A 17,739-nucleotide genomic window follows, 5' to 3' on the forward strand; every position below is an offset into this window, starting at 1 on the left:
ATCTCTCCAGCTGTCTTCTCAGACTCCCTCTGCACTGTACCCCCCTCCCCTGCCCCCGTTGCCTTGCTGTTTCTCACATTACATTAGGCTGATGTGGCAGGTGGGAAGCAGGACTCAAACCCAGCCTGGGCCCTCCTTGGCCCAGCTCCAGGAGTCAGGCAGAGGTGGCACCTGGATGGTTTGGCCCAATTCTCCCCCTTTCAGCCTCAGTGGAGAAAACCCCTCATAAGCCCCCAACCTCCCTGTAGAAGCTCCCCAAGAATTCTGAGTCCAGGATGAAGACATTGGCTCTGTTTGCAGTCCATGCTTATCCCCCAAGGAACACACTGCGGGGACTGAAAGGAGGTTCTGTAAGGCCAGGGAGACCTGGATGCTGATGTTGGCCCTGGCCACTGGGCCAATTATGCACCCTCTTCAACTGGAAAAATGGGGACAGAAAACAGTCTCAGAGGGCAGTTGTGAGAAAGAAAAGCAGTGATGTCTGTAAAGCCCCTGGCATGGTGCCCAGCATGCAGTAGGTGGTTAATAAATGACACATCCCACCCTAAGCCAAAGCACTCTGGCCCAGCCTGCTCTAGGGGGCAGTGAAGGGCCTCCCTGACATGGTTGCCCCCTTCCCTGGGCAGTACATGTATCAGAGGTGTCACCCTTTCTGGGCTCCGCAGACACTGTCTTTACCCAGGGGCTTTGCAGCATGGATTTGTGGAAAATTTAATAAAAGGAAATTAAATATCAGTTCCAGACAGCCTGGATATGTGCATATCTGCTGGAGTCTCTGGAATAGGCATCTACCTCCAAGCACTCAGAGATGTGTCCCCCTGCCCCATGCGCATTTATATGATGGCAATGGATACCCTCTGCCCACCCCCATCCATTTTCACCTCGGTGGGTCTCAGCCCTTCAGGGCCTGAGCTGGTAATGTGATCTGTCATGTTCCTGAAAACCTCTTCCAGGAAAACCAGCCCCTAGAACAGCTGCCCAGCCCCTTCTTGGGTGAGGGTGCTCCTTCAGTGCAGAAGGGGCTGGGGAGAGCAGGGGAGGGAGGGCTTCACCCCTTCTCACATGCCTGCTAGGTATCTTGCTGCAGAGGTACCCTCGTCCTTGGGTGGGGGGGGGGGGAGTTTGGGCCTCAATCTTCTCATCTGGAAAATGGGTACAGCTGGACTTGATCCCTTGGGATTAGGTCTGACGCCCATGGATTCTGGAATTCCAACAAGAGGGTCCAGGGAGAGTCAGGAGGAGCTCTGGTGGCTTCAAAAGGGCAAAGAAGTCTTCCTTTGGGCTCGTCTTTTTCTCAGTATTTGCTGGTTTCTATGCCTCATAATGTCCAGGCCCCACCCCAGAACCTGGGAAGGGTGAGGGAGGGAGAGGTTAACAGCAATCCCCTCTCCGGAAAGGCGGTAAAGAATCTGCCTGCAATGCGGGAGACCTGGGTTCAATCCCTGGGTTGGGAAGATCCCCTGGAAAAGGGAAAGGCTACCCACTCCAGTATTCTGGCCTGGAGATTTCCATGGGCTGTATAGTCCTTGGGGTTGCAAAGAGTTGGACACGACAGAGCGACTTTCACTTTCCAACACCCATTTTTTCCTCCTGCATTTGACACACCGTCCCGGGGCCCCACTGTGCCATGCTCTGGTTTCTAGCCTCTTTCCTCTTGGGACCTAGAATAGGGTGAAAGGGGCCCTTGCTCTCGCAGGGTCAGGAGTCTGCAGACGCTGGGCACTGAGGACCACCGGTGGGGAGCCCTATCATGGGTGGGGACCCGTTTGCTGCCTCAGCACCTTGCCAATCTGTGCGTGAAGGTGAGAGGTGGTTTGAAGTTGAGAGACCTCAAACAAGTCCATGTATTTCTAGGCCTGTTTTTCTGCAAAATAATATACAGACCTCCTACCAGTTCTTCCCCAGCATTGCCCTGAGGGTTTGACAGGATGACAGATATGAAAATACTCTGTAAACAGGAAGGCTTCAACGCTCAGGGAGTGTACGGCAATTGGAAAGGGGGCTGTGGTGATATGAAAATACTCTGTAAACAGGAAGGCTTCAACGCTCAGGGAGTGTACGGCAATTGGAAAGGGGGCTGTGGTGTGAATGAAATGAATTAAGTAATAACATAGGGAACTTTGTTTTAGTCCTGAGAGAGGACTCCAGTGACTTGGAGCAGACCTCTGGGGCCAACCCAGGAAGCAAGTTATGGTGCCTAGAGATTTTTTTTAAGGTTTCAAATGATTCTGTGGATGCTAGTCCACAGCGACTGCCTTCCCCGCTGGTCGCTGATAGGAGCGGGCTTGAATTGCGGCGGGAGGGGTTTAGGAGTGATGGAGAAGATGGTGACTCGACTCCGAATAGGAGGAGTCCTGGGGCTTGGGGTCTGCACCCGCAAGTGTTGGGACTGGATGGAGACGTGAGTGTGAGAACGCAGCTGTGATCTGTGCACGCACGTTTGTGCACGCGGGGTGGGGGAAGCCTCTGGTAGGTGGAGATTTCACATTAACTGATATTTTCCCCACAGCCCAGAGCAGCACACAGAGCATGGGATTTGGGGACAGACAAGACTCAGATGGGGCGGCACTGCTCTAGGGCCACGCCTGATGCGTAGCAGGCTCAGGAAGGGCTAACTGTCATCATCACAGGCACCCGGGGGTGTGGTTGTCCTGGCACCGCCCGTGGGTGGGGGTGCAGCGGTGCCGGGGTCTCACCTCTGCCCCTCCCCTCTCTCTTACCTCAGAAGAAGAGCAAGGTGCACTACCACATCGCCGTCATCATCAACTACCTAGGCCACTGCATCTCCCTGGCGGCCCTCCTGGTGGCCTTTGTCCTCTTTCTGCGGCTCAGGTGAGGAGGCCCTGGCACTGCCCCCCGCCCAGCCCCCTGGGCCTTGAGCGGGGCAGAGAAGTAAGATAACAAGAGGCAGTTTGGGTAGGGGCTGCTGGGAAAGGGGAGTCCTGCCCCCTCACTTCATGGGACAAGGTGACAAATACAGATGTCCCAGGTCTCTTGGAGCATCTGGCAGGGTCACTTCTGTACCCCTGCCAGTGACTGGGGTCACGAGAGGGGAAGGGGTTGGCCAAAGCCCAGGCTCTCCTGGAGTCACCCACTCAGTCTGGACTGCTGCATGCATTTGGCCGACCAGGAAGGTGGAGCCCCACCTTTGGATTTGAACCTGCCTGGGCCCAGCACGACTGCCAAGGATGCAGGTGGAAACACTGGCTGGGTCTGTGCCAGGAATGGGGGGTGAGAATGGGCTGAGCATCAGGGCTGAACTGGGAGGGAGCCATCTCGCTGGAGGCTGAACCTCAAACCTGGAGCTACAAGGAGAGAGGGATGCCCGTGGGAGAAGGGCATTCCAGTTGGCAAGCAGCCCCTGGTCCCTTCAGCGCTGGCCATGTGGCAAGCTCTGTCCCAGAGCTTAGGTCTGAGGTGACATGAAGTGAAGTGAAAGTCGCTCAGTCGTGTCCGGCTCTTTGTGACCCCATGGACTACAGTCTGTGGAATTCTCCAGGCCAGAAAACTGGAGTGGAAGGAAAGTAGCCTTTCCCTTCTCCAGGGGATCTTTCCAACCCAGGGATCAAATCCAGGTCTCCCATCTTGCAGGTAGATTCTTTACCAGCTGAGCCAGAAGGGAAGCCCAAGAATACTGGAGTGGGTAGCCTATCCCTTCTCTAGCGGATCCTCCTGATCGGAATCGAACTGGGGTCTCCTGTATTGCAGGTGGATTCTTTACCAACTGAGCTATCAGGGAAGCCCCTGCTTAGGTCTGGGCAGGCCACAATTAGGAAGGGACCTGTGATGTAAAGAGAGCCTCTGATGCCACCTCCCAGTATGAAGTGGGGTTAGCCACCTCCCCCTGCTCGGAGCCTCAGCTGCCCCTCCATACATCTGGGCTGGAGTGATGCTGGCGGCCTATCCCTCATCTTCTCCCTCCTCCTCTGCCTCCTGTCACCCACCCGCCTCTGCTGCCCCCAGGAGCATCCGGTGCCTGAGAAACATCATCCACTGGAACCTCATCTCAGCCTTCATCCTGCGCAATGCCACGTGGTTCGTGGTCCAGCTCACCATGAGCCCCGAAGTCCATCAGAGCAACGTGGTGTGTCCTGGGGGGGCAGGCCCAGGGTCAGAGGAAGGGTCTGGGTGGGGCGGCCCTGGAGGAGCAGGGACGGGAACCAGGCCTTGGAGCCCATAGTGCCAGAGTGGATCCCAGGGGTGCCCCCATCCTGCCCGGAGGAGGCCCCAGGCCCAGGGTAGGCTGCTGTTTCCTCGCATCCCCACCCCCCTTGGTTAATCATCACCTCCGATGGGGTGGGCGGCAGGGCTGGTGCAGGCTGGTGACAGCTGCCTACAACTACTTCCACGTGACCAACTTCTTCTGGATGTTCGGCGAGGGCTGCTACCTGCACACGGCCATCGTGCTCACGTACTCCACAGACCGGCTGCGCAAGTGGATGTTTATCTGCATCGGCTGGGGTGAGCGGCCAGCCCCCTGCCCCGACTGGGCCGTCCTCCCCCAACCCAGGCCCGGGTCAGGCCAGGTGAGGGTGGTGGGGTGTGCACACAGCCCTTCGTCCCTACCTGGGGTCGGGGACAGTGGGAACATTTCAAAGGAGGCGTGATGAGCCAGTGAGTACCTGGGAGACCCCTGCCCACCTCCAGGCCCTGGGCTGTGCTGGGGTCTTCCAGGTCTGCATCCCGCAGACTCCACTGACAGGTCCTCTGACACCGGTCTCCCCCCAGGTGTGCCTTTCCCCATCATTGTGGCCTGGGCCATTGGGAAGCTGTACTACGACAATGAGAAGTAAGTCACTTCCTCTTCACTGCCCTCAGGGCCCCCTGAGCCCCAAGGCCCAGGTTCCCAGCCCAGCTATGCCTGACCCTCCCCAAGGACCTTCAGCCGTGTCAGCTTCCCCATCAGGGCCACAATTTCTTTATCCATGTGGGGAGGCTCCTGGAGGTCAGACTCAATCTGTGGATCCCTAGCAATGCTCTGCCTGAGGTGGGGCTGGACAGGTGGGTTGAGGCTGTCAACAGGACAGGCTCTTTACCTGTCTCGGCTTTCATGACAAGCAGAACAGACTAAAGGTTACTGGAAGTCCCTGGAGCCAAACCACCCAGGTTATGAATTGTGACTCCATCACTAGGTAGCTTTATGACCTTGGGGCAGTTCCTATAATGTGCCTCAGTTTTCTCATCTGCAAAATGGGCGTCCTCATAATAGTGCCTTCCCTCAAAGAGTTGTTAGGGGAATGACATGAATTAATATATATATATATATATATATATATATCAAGCATTTAGAATAGAGTCTGACACATAGGAAATGCGTATAAATGTTTTCTATTAATAAAGACATGTTTTAGCAAAAGGTTATGTGGATTTAATAGAAACTGATCCAATCTCAGAGATTCCTTCCATCTTTCAAGTCTTGAGCTGTATTTAAATAGAAGCAGGTGTTTCCAGTTGCCCCTGAAAACTTCACTTCTGGTGCTGTGGTTTTCAGCCTTGGCTCACATTAGAATCACCTGGGAAGCTTTAAAAAGTACTGATGGCCAGTCTTGCCCTCCAGAGAGTTGGATGTCATTGGTCTGAAGTGTCATCTGGGCACCAGGAGTTTTTAAACCTGCCCAGCTGATTCTAATATGAAGCTAAACTTAAGAACCACTGTAAGAGAGAGGCAGAAAAAGTGGACTTTGAGAAGGCCAGGGGATGTGCCAGAATCTTCTTTGTCAAAGTGTCCTCAGGAACCCACTGTCTGACTGGGGTTCCAGGCTGCCTCCATCACCGTGGCTGTTCCCGTCCAACCCTGACAAGGAGCCTGGAAAATTATATACACATTTATCAAGGTGATCCTTCCTGACTCCGGCCCAGCCTGGCTGTGGCTCTCTCTGTATATGCGTAACTGGTGGGGTGGGGGCCTGGGCTGGGCGTCGAGGGCAGCTGACAGAACTAGGGGCCTGGCAGTGATTCCCAGGATGGCGACCTGGGTCCCAGAGCAGGAGCATTGTAAATCCTGTGCCTGAAGGTGTGCAGGTGAGTACAGGGAAGAGAGGACGGGTTTCAAAAACCTGCCCAGTGTGTGCATCTGGGCGCATCTTGGAGCCAAAAGGATGGCTGAGTTTGGCGGAAAGTCCGTCTGAGCGTCTCTAGAGCTCCACCTTGTGGTAAGATGCTTGCACTGCATCAGAAGGGATGCAGGTGGGAGACCTGAGAGAACCTGCAGACCCCAGGGCCAAGGACTGGACCTGGCCCCAGGACAGTTTGCCTTTGGTCCTTTTGAAAACTTGAACTTGTCTCCAACCTTGAAAAAGTCAAGAGGTTTCAGTTTCCTGTTTATGGAAGCATCATGATTTCTAGCTACTGTGGACTCTCGTGATGAGAGTATAGCGTCTCTGCACAAGGATCTAGGACTTCCCAACGTGCCCCACACCAACCCACTCCCCAGATCGCCCTAGCTCTTGCTGGAGGTGACATCACAAAAATGCAAAGCAACTCTGCCTCTCGTGGCAGGTGTTAGCTACTGGGGTGGGGAGTGACTGCATGACAGGTACAGGGAAGGTCCCCTTTTGGGCATGTGCCAGAGCTACAGTGGGGACCGTGTGTGTTGGGCCCATGCCTATTCTATTCAGCGGGCTTTCCCACAATCCCCCTCCCTGCCACAGTGCCCGATTCCAGCTTTACATCTCAAAGGATGCTGTCCATTCTGCAGATGGAATAACTGAGGCGTTGTGGTGGGATCTTGACCTTCTGCCCGGGTTAGAAGCGGGGCACCCAGATCCTGGCTTTTGGCCCCAGTTCCTCCCCGGCCCAGTGCGGCTCCTCCCTCATGCTACTGAACTGGATCCAGATGACCCTTCTCCTCTTATTTCTGTGGCCTTCCAGGTGCTGGTTTGGCAAAAGGCCTGGGGTGTACACTGACTACATCTACCAGGGCCCGATGATCTTGGTCCTGCTGGTAAGAACCTGGGTAGGAGGGCGGTGGGGGCGGGGCGCAGTGGGGAGAGGCCAGCAGTACTTACCATGGACTGAAAGTTTTCCTCTGCCTAGAGGTAGGGGGCACGGGGCCAGGCTTGTGCTGGGCTCACACAGATAAGAGGGAGAGAAGCAGGGTGGCAGAGGCCAGACCCAGGACAGCTGAGTCCCTGTCCTGTCCCCCACCTTCCCACCAGCATGTTGCACACACCATGCCCAGGCCATTCCATTGTGTGTCAAATTACAGATCAATTTCATCTTCCTTTTCAACATCGTCCGCATCCTCATGACCAAACTCCGGGCATCCACCACCTCTGAGACCATTCAGTACAGGTAACCAGACCTGCCTCCCCCACCCGTGGGGGGCTTCAAAGACCCCACCTCTGACCCAGGGTTTCCCCCCAGGCCTGAGAGTCCCTCCTGAAACCCCAGCTCCGCCCCTGTCTCAGACATTCCAAGGATGTGCTACAACCCTCCCCCAGACCCAGTCCTGTTCACCAAGTGCCAGGCTCCAGTTCCTTCCTGGGATGGGCTGTGACTCTGGGCCTCCTTCCCACCCCTCACCCTCAGGAAGGCTGTGAAGGCCACTCTGGTGCTGCTCCCCCTCCTGGGCATCACGTACATGCTGTTCTTCGTGAACCCTGGGGAGGACGAGGTCTCCAGGGTCGTCTTCATCTACTTCAACTCCTTCCTGGAATCTTTCCAGGTACCCACCCCTCCCCCACCCCACCCAGCCTCCCAGCCCCGGCCTGTCCCCCTGCCTGTTCCCTGTTCCTCTTTGGGTGGGGATTCTCCCAGGCAGGGGCCTGGAAGGGCAGGAGGTTGGGGGCAACTCTGAGCCTGGGTGAGGCCACGCCTGCCCCAGTCCCTTGACCCGCCTTCCCTCCACCCCAGGGCTTCTTCGTGTCTGTGTTCTACTGCTTCCTCAACAGCGAGGTGAGGACCCGGGGCCCCAGAACTCAGGACGGCAGGAGACCTGCTGAGACCAGAGGCTGTCTGTAGCTGCCTCCTGCCTGCCACACACCAACTCCGTCCTCCCCACTCCGTTCTCCTGGTTCTCTCCCCTGGCTTCCTCCTCCCAGCTACCAGCCCCTACAGGGATATTGTTGGGAGTTCCGGGAGGGTCCCTGCCACTTGCCACTCAGCTGCTGCAGTAACAAGCCCGCTTCTTAGCAGTGGGTGTAGGGGGTCAGAAGCTGGGACTCCAGTTTCATCAATGAGTCTGTGAAATGGGTTGTAAAACCAGGAAGCTGAGCCCTAGGGCAGGAGGTTGAGGGCAGACATGTGTGGGTTGAGGGTAGAGATTCTTCATGGCCAAGGGAATATGGCACCTTTGGGTGGATTCAAAAAAGGCACCCCTTCCTCATAACGCTTGAGAAAACTGTCCTAACAAATATGCAAATCAACGATGGTGATGATGTCAATGCTGCCCTTCCTAGGTGGCTCCCTGGATGGCTGCTTGTGGGGGTGGGAGCGGGGGTTTGAAACCCGGGCTCAGACCCTGTGCTCTGCTGTGTACCCACAGGTCCGCTCTGCCATCCGGAAGAGGTGGCACCGCTGGCAGGACAAGCACTCAATCCGTGCCCGCGTGGCTCGCGCCATGTCCATCCCCACCTCCCCCACCCGTGTCAGCTTTCACAGCATCAAGCAGTCCACAGCAGTGTGAGCTGGAGGGCCACGGACCGGCCCCCGAGATCTACGGCTGGGGAGATGGCCGCCGGGCTTAGCCGGCCACCCTGTCTGTGGAGGGGACCAGCTCCCTCCCACACCCTCTACCCCCAGGCTCAGCTGGCGCTGAGAGCCCGGGAGGCCCCTCCCCAACCCCCAGCTGAGCAGAAGTTCCAGGCCTTTGGCAGCAGTCAGGGCCACAAGATGAGTGGAAAATAGCCTATAGGCCTGGGCTGGGCCCAGGGCCTCTGGCTTCTCTCTGCCCCCATCTTCCCTGGAAAATGGACTGGACACGCAGCCTGGGAGCTGGACGGTGGGGAATCCAAAGCTGCACACGAGTCCCTTCAGAGCACAAGATGACAGCCCACTGGAGACCCCAGGATGTCCTCAGAGACTGTAGGGGCCCATTCGCTGCCCCACAGGCATCATGGGAAACTCTCGTCACAGCATCCAGGCCACCATGAGGATGCCTCCAGGCCTTAGCAGCACTGCACCACTGGGAACCAAGGCTCTGTTGTCAGAAGCCCTGGAGACATTGTTAGAAATCAGATGGCATCTTCAGACATCAGGCTGTATAACTGAAATCCTCCCAAACACCAGTCATCTGACCCCATGGCCCTGCCACCAGAAACGCCCTGCCTCGCTGCCTCACACCCTTGGACCTTTACTGCTGCCCACCCCACACAGGCTCCCCGTCCTTAGCCTCCTGCCCCAGGTGTCCCCCCTTTGTGAGATGATGGGGATGTGGGAGGGTGACAGAAGCCAGTGTGTGCCCCCACCAAAGCCAGCCTCCCTTTGAAGGGGGCAGAGAATGCCGGGGCCACCCAGCCCACTGGCTTCAGTGACCCGGCCTCTGGGACCCAACCCCTCTGCTGGCCAAAGGGGCCCTGTGGCCCTTGGATGACCTCTGGGATGGCATCACTAGCTAAGCCAAAATAGAAGGGGGTGGGGTGCTGGCCCCTCCCTGCCCTGAGTTCCCCAGAGCACCAGCCAGCTGGCCGCTTACACCCCAGGTAAAGAGCCAGCCACATCCAGAGGGACTGGACAGCCAGAGCAGGACTTTGGGGGCTGGGGCTGGGAGATGGGGGTGGCTGGTGTAAATTATATTATTTATCTTTCAACCAGCACTTGTGAAGGCCTTGTGTGTGCCAGGGCTGGCTTGGGAGGGCATCCCAAAGAAACAGAAGCCACTTTCAGCCTTTAGGGCCACTGTGTGGCTGGGGCACCGATGGCACCCTCACATCTGCCAGGGATGGGGCCCTAGGGGGCCCCTGAGGCTAGGAGAGGACTTAGAAGGGTGTGGGTCGTGGGGCCCAGGGAATAAGGGCAGCTCTCGTAAGAGGGTGAATTGTAGGGAGAAGGGCTGTGGGCAAACCATGCAGACGGAGGACTCCGTGAGCAGGCTGCAGCCTGAGCAGAGGTGCGGCGGTGGGACTGGGCACCCTCGTGTCTCAGCCCCAGGGGAGGAGCTGGGCTGGAAACAGAAAAGAGCTAAGAAGCAGGGGAGGCTGTACAGGCTTGAGTGCTGTCTCAGCATGGAAACCCCAGAAGCAGACCAGGAGACAAGGCTTCAAGAACCAACTCCAGGGCAGGGGTGCACATGCCCACCACCACGGTCGACGGTAGCTCAGTCCTGCTGCGGAAGCTGGGGGAGCCAAGTGGGACCCACACCTGCGTCATCCCACCTGAGGGGCCAGGGAAGTTTATCCACCAGCCCTCCGGAGGCAGTGGTTCCAGCACCTCCTGCGGAGGTCAGGAGCGAGCTGGGCACAGCGTGAGCCGCATCCTCAGGACAAGAGGTGGTTGGAACACAGAAACTCCACCCACCACTCTCAGGCCTGGGCCTTGCCTCCGAGTCTCTGACCCAGAAACAGGACCATGCAGGGGGGCGTGTGCACGCACATACATGCATGCACACAATCAGGGACACCCACACACATGCACACGGGTGAGTGTGGCGTCAGGACACCAGGACAGATGACCGTGGTGCTGGGAGCCCAGAAGCATCTGCTGGGGGACGAGGGGGCTCCAGTGGGTGAGGGTCTGGCCGCTCACCAAGGGAGGAGAAGCTTCAGTCCCTGAAGCCAAGTGGGGTACCCTGCTCTGCCGACTCCCAGGCACTGTCCCCTTAAGGAGGCAGTGGGGAGGGCCAGCTGGTCAGAGGAGGCTGTGAGAAGGGGACCAGGGGCCACCATGATGGAGACAGGCTGAGAGCTTCCAGAGCAGCTGCGGGGGAACTTTATGGGGAAGCCCATAAAGAGTCCCCCAAAAGAAGGACCAGAATTGGCGGCTGAATCTCAAATGGCCACAGAGGAGGCCCACAGGAGGCAGCTTTCTCAGCGCTGCCTCCCATCCAGGAGGAGAGTGAGAAAGCGAGGACGTGGAGTCAGGGGGAGTCCAAGGGCAGAGGCGCCGAGGGGGGCTCAGGGCTGTGAGGGGGAGTCCATAGGCAAGGGGTCTGCAGGGGACCAAGCTGGGGCGGTGCCCCCTCTCCTGCTTGTCCTCTGGCTGTTTTTTAACATTTAGTATTTATTTATTTGAGTCTTATAATATTTATTATTTATTTATACACTGGGTCTTAGTGGCAGCACTCAGGATCTGCACTCTTCATTGTGGCATGCGGGATCCTTAGGTGCAGCATGTGGGATCTAGTTCCCTGATCAGGGATTGAACCTGGGCCTCCTGCATTGGGACCTCAAGAGTCTTAGCAACTGGACCACCAGGGAAGTGCCCCTCCTGGCTGTTGTAGCTGATGGGAGCCAGTCACACACATGCTGTGCCCTCAGCCCTTTGTGAGGTGGGGAGGCAAGTGGCACCCCCAGGACATATGCCGGCCCAGGCTGCAAAGTTCAGAGCTGCCAATGCTGGAAGGTCACAGGAGGACATCCAAGTGGGGCTGGCAGTCAGCACAGAAGCTGCAGAGGGTCCCTGGGTAGGCAGGGGGCTGGTCCAGATGATCTCAAGATGCCCCTTGTCCAGAGACTATAAAGGGCCAAGGGGCTGGGAACATCTGGGTTGCAAAGAACTGCCAGAGGCAGGTGTGCAGTGTTTAACCCTTCCGTGGGCTCCAGGGCTGGGCTCAAGGCAAGGCCCCCAATGGGGTTTCTGAGGGTCGTTCTGCTCGTAGCTTTGGCTTGTGCGTGGGTGGGAAGGGAGGTCCCTTGGGGTTGTGGGAGGTGTGATGGGCCAAGAGACATGCACCTCACCACACTGTGGGAAGGGGCCGGGCAGCTGCAGGGTGGGGGATCACTGCAGGACAGGCCCCTCTATGAAACTGGGAAGAATTTTTCTCCATGCCACACCCAGAGGCTGCAGTTCCCTCAAATTTGACCTGAGCCCTTTTCTCCTTTAGACCCTCCCTCGCAGGCTCAGATCACCAGTAGAGGAAAAACCACCCTGTGGGGTTTGGGTTTTCCAGTTCTGGCTCCCCACCTCCCTGAGTGTGACAGCATAGCCCCTGCTTTGGGGTCCCTGGCTTCTCCTCCAGGCCTGTTCAGCCCCCTGCTGCTGCTAATAGGACCCAGAGTGGGACCCCAACAGACACCCCAGAACCCGAAGAGGGCAGAGGGTGCAGATCAAGGAGGAAGGGAGGTTTTAGAATCCAGACAATAATTAATTATGGGCATTTGCAGACTGCTTTGCAATCCACAAAATCCTTTATAACATTCACGGAAAATGGAATCAGCCCATTTTCCTGCCGAGAAAACTGAGGCCAAGTGGACTCCTCTGAGATCAAAGGTCTTCTCCAAATCCAGGTCTCCTTCCACCCCATCAGTTAACTGGAGTCACTGAGCTTGGGTTTATGGAGGCCAGGACTGATAAAGCGGCTCTAGGGGGAGGAGACGGCAAGAAGAACTGGGGGTTTCAGACTGTCTGATGGGGGCGAAGTCCCAGGCAAATACCAGCATGGCCCAAAGATGGCCCAGCCAGTGTCAGGCTGCCGAGCCCAACTGGGTGAGAGCCATGAGGGTTCTCTACATCCAGCAACTCCTTCCCTACCTTCCCAACACCCTGCACCCCTCCACTCCTTAAAATGATGTCTAACTGCAAACAGTACAGCCCACGTCCACCAGAAGCCTCTGAGGGTCTCCACGCCCAGCCCATGTGAGGGTGCCACTGGTCTGCAGCTCGGGGGTCCCTCAAGTTCATCTCGTGCAGCCCCCTGACTTCAAACTCACCTTCCCACCTTTGGTTCAAACAGAAGGGGTGCTCCCTGCATTTTTCCATCAGCAGTACCATCACTGAGTGCTCACCCGGAGCCCCTCTGCTAAGCCCCCCACACTCCGATCTCATCTACCCTTCATACCACCCTATGAGGCAAGATCTGTTATCCCCATTTAACAGATGGGGGAAGTGACGCCCAGAGAAGTTGAGAGACATGCCTGGGAGCACCCAGCAGTGGCCCAGCTAGATGTGAAACCCGGCCGGCCTCACTCGGCCCCCATGGTGTTTAAACCCTACACAGCTGAATTTCTTGTGGAGTTCCCCTTCCTGCCCCACTGCTCCTGCCAACCCTCTTCTAAGGGAATTCCCCAGTTTCTCCAATTTGTGGACAAACAGGGTTCAGAGACGAAGCTGGATGCAGAAGTTTGTGCCTGTAAAGCCATGGGCCTCCTGTGGCCCTCTCCCTGAACCAGCCCACCCTCCCCGAGTCCCCAGCCCTGTCCCTGCTCCATTTCATTTCAGAGCATCACCTCTTATTCTTTTCCTTCCATTTTCCCACAACCCCTGCAGATGCTGCTAAGCAGACTCAGGTCAAGAGAGGCCTGGACCAAGTATATTTCTCAGAGGTCTTGGTGTACTAGAAACACCAATGATCATCATTTCAAAATAACTCCAGGCACCACCTAAGTCCCCAAACAGAAGGCAGGGACACTGTCCCAGCCTGCCCTGGGCGGTGACCCTGAGAGTCCAGGCCATAGCTAAGATGAGGCAGCTGGGGGGGACCAGAAGCTGGAGACCAGGAAGATGCCCTCAAGGAAAGGGGTGAAATCTGGGGGGCATGGGGAGGGAGGGTGCTGCGGAGTCTTGAAGCAGAAACACAGGCTGGGGAGTGAGCATCAGCCATTCATGTGACTGCGCCTACCAGGGCCTCCTGCAGGGGGCTGTAGGGGCAGAGTGGCCTTGGAGAGGAGCCAATCCAAGACTGGGGGCTGGCATTGGGGCTGGGGGGCAAGATGGGGGATCTGGGGAAGCAGCAATTAGACAAGACACCCAAAAGCCTTGATGAGTTGCGTCCTGGCAAGAGCCTAGGAGGGAATGAGTCCAGAGAATTCTTTTGATCCCATGGCTGCCCAAGGGTAGATGGCAGAGGGGGAGGCAGGAGAGGCCTCTGTTTCGGGTTTCAGGGGGTGTTTTCTGAACCCCAAATCAGGGCACATGCTGGTCTGATGAACTCCAGGACAGGTACAACAAGGCCTGTCCTGAGCACAGTACTCCTGGAGGGGACTGAAGTTGCTCCTTGTTTTGTTCTTTAGAAAACTGGGGGTCTTCCCTGGTGGTCCAGTGGTTAAGAATCTGCCTGCCAATGCAGGGAACATGGGTTCGATTCCTGGTCCAGGAAGATTCCATCTGCCGAGGAGCAACTAAGCCTGCGAGCCGTAACTACTGAAGCCTGAAACTACTCTAGAGCCCAGGCTCCTCAACAAGAGAAGCCACTGCAACGAGAAGCCCGCACACCACAACTAGAGAGTAGCCACACGCAGCAACGAAGACCCAGTGCAGCCCAAAAAATAAATTAAAAATAATAAATAAAAATGAAATTACGGTAAAATACACACAACATCAAACTTATCATTTCAACCAAGTGTACAATTCAGCATATTAAATGCACTCACGATGTTGTACCAGCATTGTCACTATCCAGCTCCAGAGCTTTTTCATTGCTCTGATGAAATCCCAGACCCACAGCTCTCCTTCCCACCAGCTACCACCACCTGCTTTTGGTCTTGATGATTTGCCTGTTCTGGATGTTTCATAAAAGTGGAGTCGTGCAGGATTTGTCCTTTCGTGTCTGGCTTCTTTCCATCGCTTAATGTTCTCAAGGTCCGTCTACATCATAGCACGATCAGAGCTTCGTTCCTTTGTAGGGCAGAATGATGCTCCATCTTACGAGGGGACCACACGTTCTCTAGCCATCCATCAGATGAAGGATGTTGGGGTTCTTTTCACCTACTCCAAGTCATTGTGAGGAGTGCTGCTATAAACATTCAAGTACAATTTTTTGTTTGAACAGCTGTTTTCTGTTCTTTGGGGTATACGCCCAGGAGAGGAATTGCTGGGTCACATGATACATTTCTGTTTATAACCTACCATGGGACCACCAGGAGTCTTCTACAGCGGCTGTACCATTTACAATATCCTTACCAGCAACGTATGAGAATCCTTATTTCTCCACATCCATGCCAAAATCTGTTTGTTTTTTTCTGTTTTTAAATAACTTTTTATTTATTTATTTATTGGCTGCTCTGCACAGATCTTGATCCTCAGTCAAGGACTGAAACTGCACCCCCTGCAGTGGAAGCATGGAATTTCAACCACTGGACTGCCAGGCAAATCCCCCAAACCTGCTATTATCTGTTTTGTTATATTTATAATAGCTACGCCCGGTAGGTGTCTTAGTCTTCAGTTTTATTAAAGCCCCAGGACTCCACCTGAAGTAGAGTCTAGCTGAACATCAGTAGCTGGGGCAGGGAAGTGGGGGCCGGAGACGGTGCAGAGAGATTTCTATTACCACAGCCCTGCTGTACCAACCATCTGGGTGCTCAGATGCAGAGAGGTGAACCCAGTCTAGACACTGCTCCACTCCCATAAGAACTACACAGGCCCACCGTCCCTTCCCTGACAGCCCCTGACTGATATACCTGTCCTCTCTCTGCAATGGGAGCCCGGGCAGGGGCAGCTGGCAGCTTCCTCCACTGGCCCTCACACTTCACCCTCACTGGCTGGGGATCTGCTCACCAGTCAGTTGTCGCTGTTCCCTAAAGTGTTTCTGACAGTTAATTTGTCATTGTAATTACTGTTTGTAATCTAATTAAATGTTATATGAATGGATGAAACAGAAATGCACAAACAAGCAGGGTTGTTACTTCTTACAAAAATGTGGTTGATGCTTTGAAAGACACAATCTGAATCATACAGAATATCTGACACCTGTCAAGTCAGGTGTGGGTGAGACAAATGTCACCAATTGGGTGGGAGGGGACTGTCAGAGTCTACAAGGTTCTACTCATCAACCTCTTGGCAAAGGTCCCTTAAGCTCACCCTCCACTTCAAAGCATCCAAAGCTGGAGATTTGCCGTCTCATTGATGTGGAGTTCACAACTTGCATGCACCCCAAGTTGCTTCATTTGTGTCCAACTCTTTGCGACCCCATGGGCTGCAGCCCGCCAGGCTCCTCTGTCCAGGGGATTCTCCAGGCAAGAACACTGGAGTGGGTTACCATCCTCTCCTCCAGGGAATGAAGAAAGTAAGGCTTGGGAACTCCCTGGTGGTCCAGTGGTTAGGACTCAGCACTTGCAATGTCATGGGTATGGGTTCAATCCTTGGTCAGGGAACTAATATCTCAGAAGCCACGAGGCACAACCAAAAAAAGAAAAAAAAAAAAAAAACAGAAAAGAAAAGAAGATCTGAGTTGTGATCATGACATGTTAAGGATGGGCCTCTGGTCTCCTGGAATGTGGTGGTGGTGCTGTCCTTGAAGGTAGGGCCTGAAGGTCAAGAATGGGCAGTGGGGAAGGCCTTGGGGCAGAGATTAGAGCTGCAGTCAAGCAGTCAGGGAGCCAGGCTGACCCTGGGCAGTTCCCAGGACAGGGCAACACCTAAGTGACATACGTCCAGAGTGAGAGCTGGATCTGAGGGCTGGGATTAGGGCCCATGGGGTGGGCTTTTCTGAGCCTCAGTGTACTCATCCACGAAGTGGATATATTTGGGTAAGGTTCAGCCGAACCGTGGTGCTGGAGAAGACTCTTGGGAGTCCCTTGGACAGCAAGGAGATCAAACCAGTCAATCTTAAAGGAAATCAACCCTGAATATTCATTGGAAGGACTGGTGCTAAAGCTGAAGCTCCAATACTTTGGCCACTTGATGCAAAGAGCCAACTCATTGGAAAAGACCCTTGATGCTGGGAAAGATTGAGGGCAGGAGGAGAAGGGGGCGACAGAGGATGAGACGGTTAGATGGCATCACTGACTCCATGGACATGAGTTTGAGCAAACTCCAGGAGATAGTGAAGGACAGGGAAGGCTGGCGCATTGCAGTCTCTGGGGTTGCAAAGAGTCACACACCACTTGTCGACTGAACAACAAAGCTGCTGTTAACGGACTCACAAGAAACCTGTGGCTTAAGGAAGATAATGTATGTTAACAGTCCACAATGAGTATCCCATACTCCATGCAAGCATCCGGGGACCTGGCTCCTTCACTCCCTTTCTCCCCATCTCTTAGGACATCATCCCCCTCTCCACAGACAATGGCTTGTTCATGAGTGACTTGTGAGAAAAAGAAAGAGATGGACAAGGAGCCCCATGGTCTCTGCCCAGGTTTCTGAGGGACTCACTTCATTTCTGCTCATTTCCAACAGCGAGAAATGGCCACGTGGTCTTTCCTAAATCCTGGTTAGTCTGGGAACAAAGTTCCGGTCATGTGCCTGTGCCAAGGGGCATCATTTGAAGGAGGGCTCACAGCCTTGTGCTGGATGGGTGTAGTAATACCCCCTTGCAGGAGGTTGTGATTGCAGAAAAAGTACCTGGCACTCAGGAAGAGATTGATAAAAATGTACAACATCGCTGAGGTCAGGGATCCCAGGGGCCCAGGAAACCGTCTGATCTAATGTCATTTCTCTGCAGTTAGAGAAATAGGCAGAGAGGGCCAGGCACCTGCTGGGTCTGTAAAGGGCGAGGTTGGTCCCGAATCCTGTCTGGGATCCTCAAGCCCATCCCCCCACCTCTTGTTTCAAATGACCTGGTCCAGCTCCTCCTAGGCAGATGACCTCTCCACCTGGAGGCAGGGCTGGGGGACAGGATCCCCAGAGGCTGCCCAGCTTTGTGACTAGGTAGGTGTGGCCCTGGTTTCCTGGACTGTCGGCCAAGCAGCTGCTCTGTGACAAGAGGGC

At 55.2% G+C, this 17,739-nt stretch overlaps 1 protein-coding gene across 1 annotated transcript in view; it reads left to right on the top strand.

Moving 5' to 3' along the window:
• The window catches only part of CRHR1 (corticotropin releasing hormone receptor 1), a 53,396-nt gene extending 43,643 nt beyond the window's left edge, over positions 1–9,753 (top strand). Inside the window, exons 5-13 of the mRNA XM_027518272.1 lie at positions 2,726–2,832; positions 3,964–4,084; positions 4,308–4,461; positions 4,729–4,789; positions 6,871–6,943; positions 7,208–7,293; positions 7,531–7,666; positions 7,855–7,896; positions 8,486–9,753. Coding sequence (XP_027374073.1) covers positions 2,726–2,832; positions 3,964–4,084; positions 4,308–4,461; positions 4,729–4,789; positions 6,871–6,943; positions 7,208–7,293; positions 7,531–7,666; positions 7,855–7,896; positions 8,486–8,626 — 921 coding nt within the window. The 3' untranslated portion in view covers positions 8,627–9,753. The remainder of the gene's footprint in view (positions 1–2,725; positions 2,833–3,963; positions 4,085–4,307; positions 4,462–4,728; positions 4,790–6,870; positions 6,944–7,207; positions 7,294–7,530; positions 7,667–7,854; positions 7,897–8,485) is intronic.
• The last annotated feature ends 7,986 nt before the right edge of the window (positions 9,754–17,739 follow it).

This window comes from Bos indicus x Bos taurus, chromosome 19 (assembly GCF_003369695.1).
Source record: "Bos indicus x Bos taurus breed Angus x Brahman F1 hybrid chromosome 19, Bos_hybrid_MaternalHap_v2.0, whole genome shotgun sequence".
Lineage (NCBI taxonomy): Eukaryota > Metazoa > Chordata > Mammalia > Artiodactyla > Bovidae > Bos > Bos indicus x Bos taurus.